Source organism: Pyxicephalus adspersus, chromosome 1 (assembly GCF_032062135.1).
Source record: "Pyxicephalus adspersus chromosome 1, UCB_Pads_2.0, whole genome shotgun sequence".
NCBI classification, from domain to species: Eukaryota; Metazoa; Chordata; class Amphibia; order Anura; family Pyxicephalidae; genus Pyxicephalus; species Pyxicephalus adspersus.
Genome location: NC_092858.1, coordinates 176,879,645 through 176,885,939, shown reverse-complemented (window position 1 = coordinate 176,885,939; position 6,295 = coordinate 176,879,645). Strand labels below are relative to the sequence as shown.

The 6,295-nt window shown below is 40.6% G+C and overlaps 1 protein-coding gene across 2 annotated transcripts in view; it reads right to left on the bottom strand.

Annotated features, from left to right (window-relative positions):
- Window positions 1-824: 824 nt before the first annotated feature.
- Window positions 825-6,295, bottom strand: part of LOC140321698 (uncharacterized) — a 13,926-nt gene continuing 8,455 nt past the window's right edge. For both annotated transcript variants that reach the window (XM_072398482.1, XM_072398483.1), the window contains exon 5: window positions 825-3,484. In XM_072398482.1, the coding sequence (XP_072254583.1) occupies window positions 3,393-3,484 (92 nt within the window). In that variant the 3' untranslated portion in view covers window positions 825-3,392. The remainder of the gene's footprint in view (window positions 3,485-6,295) is intronic.

Sequence of the window (6,295 nt, the reverse complement as noted above, 5' to 3'; positions counted from 1 at the left end):
TAGAGAGAGAGAGAGAGAGAGAGAGAGAGAGAATGCGCTATATATATATGTATATATATATATACAAATATTCTCCCGGCAGATATCAACTGAAATGATCAAGCGCCTAAATTAAAAGTCACCGTTCCCCTAAAGGATCATTCTTTCTAATGGCACACATCTTACACTTAGCCCTAAATATAAATGTTTGTGGTGTTAAAACATTTATATTAGCTAAGAAATCATCATATTAATAAATGACCTATTATTCAGCTGTTTACATAGGCGCCTACCTGAACACTTACGTCGTTGCTGTGTTATCCGAATTATTCTATGTTGCTGCATTTCATACTTTGCTTACCATTTAGCACAATAGCTGGTTTTGTGTTTGTAAACTTTGAATGTCTCAATGTCCATTTTGCAATTAAGAGGTCAATGTTAATGCTATGGTATTGTGTCTAGCCATGTTGTCTCATTGCAATAATATATCTTAATTACCATCTATGAATGTTTGTTCTGCATAAATATTTGCTAATCCAGTTTTCTACCCTTCATAGGTTCAAATTGCAAATTGGTTTGGTAAGTAGTTTTTGAAGGTAACATTTCTTGGGCCATTTTTGAACTATTTTAGCTATCTATGGAAGTGTGGGTTTACATGTGTTTGGGGTTTTATTTTGTCATGTAAATTTAGTGGAGTCTGTGTGGTGTCTATATTGTAATGTGACCTGTTCAAAAATGTGTTTGTTTTGAAAAAATAAAGTTGTTTGAAGAATGTTGTAGTTATTTGTATGTTTTTATGTCGTCTCGATTACAATCAACAAATGTCAGACTATGAAAAAAACAAATGCAAGAAATAAAACACATTTATTCATAAAAGGAATATATACATAATACATTCATAAGACAACATGACTTTGACAATGGAACAAAGGAAACAAGGGGTTACGTAGGAGTTTGGTGTGGACACCATGCAGACATTTGTACTCGATACTTGTAGAAAAAATGACACATTGCTGAAGAATTGCTAAACTACAGAAACTGTCATTACAAACCAGACACAAAAACATTGCAGCAACAGATGAAACTAACAATAATGAGGATTACAAAGTCACATTGATGCATAACATCCAAGCAAACTTACTTGATTACCCCCCGCAAACCAGTCCATGTAAAACAGTAAAAATTAAAAAGCATATAAAAAGCATATATATCTGGATAGATTTAAATGTATTTTGACATACACACACAAGTGAAATCACTAAATGTTCCGTGATTCATGTATTATAACATCTTTGCCAACATTATTTTTTTAATATTTTGAAATTTGAATCAGATCCAAAATGCTTGGTGACATTATTTTACATCCATACTATTGTGTGATGACATGTTATAAAGCGCTAATTATTATATATACATCTTGATAGAAATTAGTTTCCAGTGTTGCAATCAAATAAAAAAAGTATCAAAGCAACAAGTGCAACAAATGTAACAATAAATGAATGAATTTTGTGAATGAGTAGAATGTAACATAAAGATTTATCTCTTACCCATAAAGAGATGAAGTATTAAAGATTCCTGACCTGTAATGGAGTGTAGATGTGCACAGAACAGGGCACAGGTGTGCGCTAATTGCTATGACCTCACCATTGGCAGAGCTGAACCGATCCTCCGGAATCTCGCAGCCTAAAACTAATTGTTCTAGCACTCGGCTCCGGCAATATATCGGCACATGCTTACGCGCGCTCGCTTGATAAATCAGGATCCTTATCTTAGCCAGAAGGTAATGAAGAATCGGCAGAGAACTTTCATACTACGACTTACCTTCCTGTCATACCCCCCCCCGACCAAAGCAATAATATAATGTAAGTGGGATGCAGACTGCTGAAGTCATTTGTAGAGAATATTGGTGCAATGTGCAGCACAGAAATCATCATACAGATTGCCCCTGTACTCTGTGCACATAGGATCGGGGTTATGTGGGGTGAGGTAGGTGCAGTGGGCAATATACTGTACAATAATCTGAGTCTTGGGGTATTAGACAAGGACACTTGGCGGATTTTACTCATCGCCTCCCCCCACTGACCACCCGACAGAGGACCTGTGGGGTTTATTACCCATTTTACTTTCCATGGTATGGAGCCGGAGGTTTCACTGACAAAGATTGTATTCACATGTTAAAGCCACAAAGGCTATAAATCTACTTTAGCTGTAACACCATCAGAGATGGAAATTTCCCCTTGGTTACCCCTATAATTTGTATATTTTATATCCAGTCATGTAACAATGTAAGTACACCCCATGAGTAGTCCTGATTTTGTACAATATATCATTAACATGAAGGTTCTCATTCCCCCAGCTCAGTGTGAATCTAGGAGGAGTTGTCACGTTCACCTGGACTTGTCCTTGTAACACTGAAGACGTTTTACAGCTTTCCAATCTGCTTCATCACCTCTACCAGTGCAGGAAATCCCCCGACATTTCTATCCACACAGCACAATCACCGTCATCCAATCACCATGCAATGTCACAATGCAGATTGTCCAAGGTCAGGAAGAGGGAAATTTGTTGGACCCCCCGGTCCTAATAACATAATCTTATCCCTGGTGTCAGTAAGGCTGCATAGGGGTTAGGCCTTCAAATTGGCATTGAATATGGCTGAAGGTGGGAATTGTTCCCAAAACATCAGGGGAGAGATAAAAGGACAATAAAGGGGGAGACAGAATGTGATGAAGAACCCCAACCCCAAACATTAGATCTTCTCTCTGTGCTTCCATATGAAGTACACACATTGTACAACTGGCATTATAAAACAGCATGAGAACCAATAATCCATCCTACAGGGTCCAGTACAAGATTTAGAAGGTGAAAGAAGACCGCCCTGTGAATGAGAACATTCACCCCCTGGTGTGGGATGAAAAGGCAGCATGGTAGTGATGAGCCCCCCAGGTTTTTGGTATACACATTTGGGGTGTAATAGTCCCATAGGACGCACTTATAGTACACAGGAGAATGGCGGAATGGAGAGATACATAGAGGAAAAATAAAAATAAGTTTCCTTTGTGTCCTTGGGTTGGGTCAGCGGTGGGAGAAATCACTGCAGCATTACATAGAGCAGAGCCGGGATGATGCAGCCGTCCTTAGCGGAGATCCTGCCATGTACAGGGTTTGCAGAATAACCCTCGCTCTGTCTGGGGGAAGGGTTTTAGCAGTGAGGGGTAATTGGAAAGTTACAATAGGGTTTATATTGCTTTGTAGGTCAGGTTGGGTTGTACATCTGGATGCCAATGGTCAGTTTATGTCACCATGTTGGGTGTGAAGGGTGAGCCCCCCAATGCTGTTATCATGGTCGGGGGGTTCATAGTGCAAAGCAGCAGAAATTACTGCTAGGGAGCAGAGCTTCTGATTCACCTCTCTCATCCTGGATATAAATACACTTCATTCACCCCCAAATCAGCTGATTCTGTGTGTAAAGGGGTATTCCGTGTCACTGAGAACATTTCATCTTCTGCAGATGGAGAACATTGAAGATTTTAGTACATTTCAGAGAGTAAAATATATTTCACACTGTAAATGAATAATTTGTCTGGCAGGATGTCTGTGGAGGTCTCAGTTGTCCCGGTCTTGGTATATCTAGTATTATATTAAGCTGGACTTGTCTGGTAATGATAAATAATATAGAAGATGATGGGAGGTGCAGGGATTCTAAAGCCCCCATGTAATATTTATATATCTATAGCACTGTGTGGTCTGGGATGTGATAATTGTAATGACCCCAGAGAATGTAACTACCAGGAATCAGCTGTGACTGCCATGGCTCCTCTGTGCTGCAGGAACACTGACAGATGCTGCTGTATAAATGAAATATGGGACAGCTTTTTCTATCTTTTAGCAATGTATATATGGAGAGATATCTCACATTACTGCAGCACAAAGCTGGGAAGTCGGCCGGCTGTTATACATGATTGTCTGACATGTTTGGTGGTACTGGGCCTTGGATGAAGGAAAAACGTAAGCTGACAAAGGTGCTGGCTGGAGTGACACATTGAGTATATATGTCTCAGTACACCAAGTGTATTTTTTGTACTTGTCGTAAGATCCTTTTCCCTGAATTCTTTAATGGACAGATATTTCTCTATTCTTTTATAACTGGGTTATACTTTCACCTGCAGGAGCAGACTAGGTAGAATACAAAAAGCTCAGCCTTGAGCTCTGATCAGGAAATCTGCAACTCCCTATGTCACCTACTGGTGGCACTGTGGTTTTCCATGGCTTGCATGTACTTCCACTGGCAACCAGTAGGTGGCTCGCTGCAGAGTCACCTGTGGCTTGTTATTAGCAGGCCTATATACAGGGTGAACCAAAAGTAGGAGGACAGTAAAAGGTAAGATTTGTTTTATGATGATTGTGTTATAATATAAAACATGTTATACCTAAACTTATTTAAATTTAATCTTTTCAGTTAGTTCAGAGAACCCATAGGATCAAATTATTTAAATACCGATGCAAGAAAATGGGTGATGAGTAGAGGAGATCCAATGATTTTATATAATATTGTGTGGAGCGATGAAGCTTCTCTCAAATTATCCGGTCATATTAACAGACATAATTGTGTTACTGGCATAGTGAGAACATACATGTAACATTACAGCAACAACTAAACCAGCCTGCTGTCTCTGTTTGGGGGGTATTTCATGTTCTGGGGTTTTAGGGCCAATTATTTGATGGAACAGTGACAGGTGATAAGTATCTTGTAATTGTAAGGAATCAAGTTGTTCCACAGTTACAACAACAGCCTAATTCACATGGCCCTTATTCCATCAAGATGGGGCCCCTGCACATTATTCAAGAGCAGNCCGTGAGTATCTCCATGAAACATTTCCCGGGAAATGGCCGAAGAGGGACAATTTATTGGCCGGCACATTCACCTGACTTTACCCCAATGGATTCTTTCTTTTGGGGATTACTCAGGGACAAACATTTCCAGAAATTATTACACAAAGATACTTGTGGTGCAAAATGTTTGTCCAAGCGTGAAAGACTTCAAAGCTGTGTAAATTGTGATGGACAGCAGTTTGAGCACCTGCATTGATCACATTGTCACTGCTTTTGTATTGTATTATTGTATAGAATAACATGTCATTGTAAATGTAATCATTGTTTATCAGAATGTAATTGTATTAGTCAATATAATTGTATATGTAATCTCCAAATAAATCATTTCCTGTCCACCTACTTCACCCTGTATATTCTACCTTCACCATCTTCTCTGTGCATTAGCATTGGATCTGTATCCAATGGTGCCCCGGCCAATTGCCCTCCCAAATCCTGTTCCTGCTCTTCTTGCCCATTGTATATAGTTATGTACTTTTCAGAGGAAGGAGAAGAAGACAAGAGGAGAAATACAAAAGAATCCTCGCCAGTCCCGGGAAATGTCAGCACTTACACAGCTCTACATCTACAAATCTGCCACCTAAGATGATCTGCTGGAGATTTCTCTGCCACTGAACCTTTACAATCAGCAAACTACCGTATTTTTCGGACCATAAGACGCAGAAGTGGGGGAAAAAAGTCCCTGCGTCTTATGGTCCAAATAAAGCCTACACATATGCTGTTAAAAAAAAAGTTTCTTACAGTGTTTCTCTCCTGTGTGTCTCCTTGATGCTGGCTGCAGCACGTGTCTGCTCCTGGCTGCAGTGCAGAGTGAAACTGAAAGTAACAAGCCGGCATTCTGCACCAGGAAGCAAGCTGCTGATCCCTGCCCTAACGGAGATCCCTACACTTAATTACCGGTAAGTGATCAGAAGGGGACAATCATTGCATAGAGTGATCAGAAGGGGACAATCATTGCATAGAGCAGGGGTCAGCAACCTGCGGCTCCGGAGCCGCATGCGGCTCTTCAGCCTCCTTGTTGTGGCTCCCTTCGGCTGCCGCGGGGAGATCTCTGATGGGGGATCCCCTTCCTTCCAAGACACTGCGGAGGAGGGGGATTCCCTATCCGGTGTTCTAATGAAAAAAATCTACCAGTGAAATAAATATGGGGCGTGTACAAATGGGTGTGTACAATGACATCCCCCTCCTTTGAACCCCAATTCCTCTGGAACGGGGGGATGTACAAAACCAAAAATGTAGGTGCAAGTGGGGGTCACCTGTGACTATTACCCCCTAAAATTTAATTGTTAGGCTATCATCAGAACATAAAGAACTCTGCCCATCTAAAAACTCTACCATTACACATTGCTGGAGGCACCTGAACCCCAATTTCTCTGGAACAGGAAGGGGGTACAGGTGAACAAAATTAGAGGTGCAAGTGGGGGAC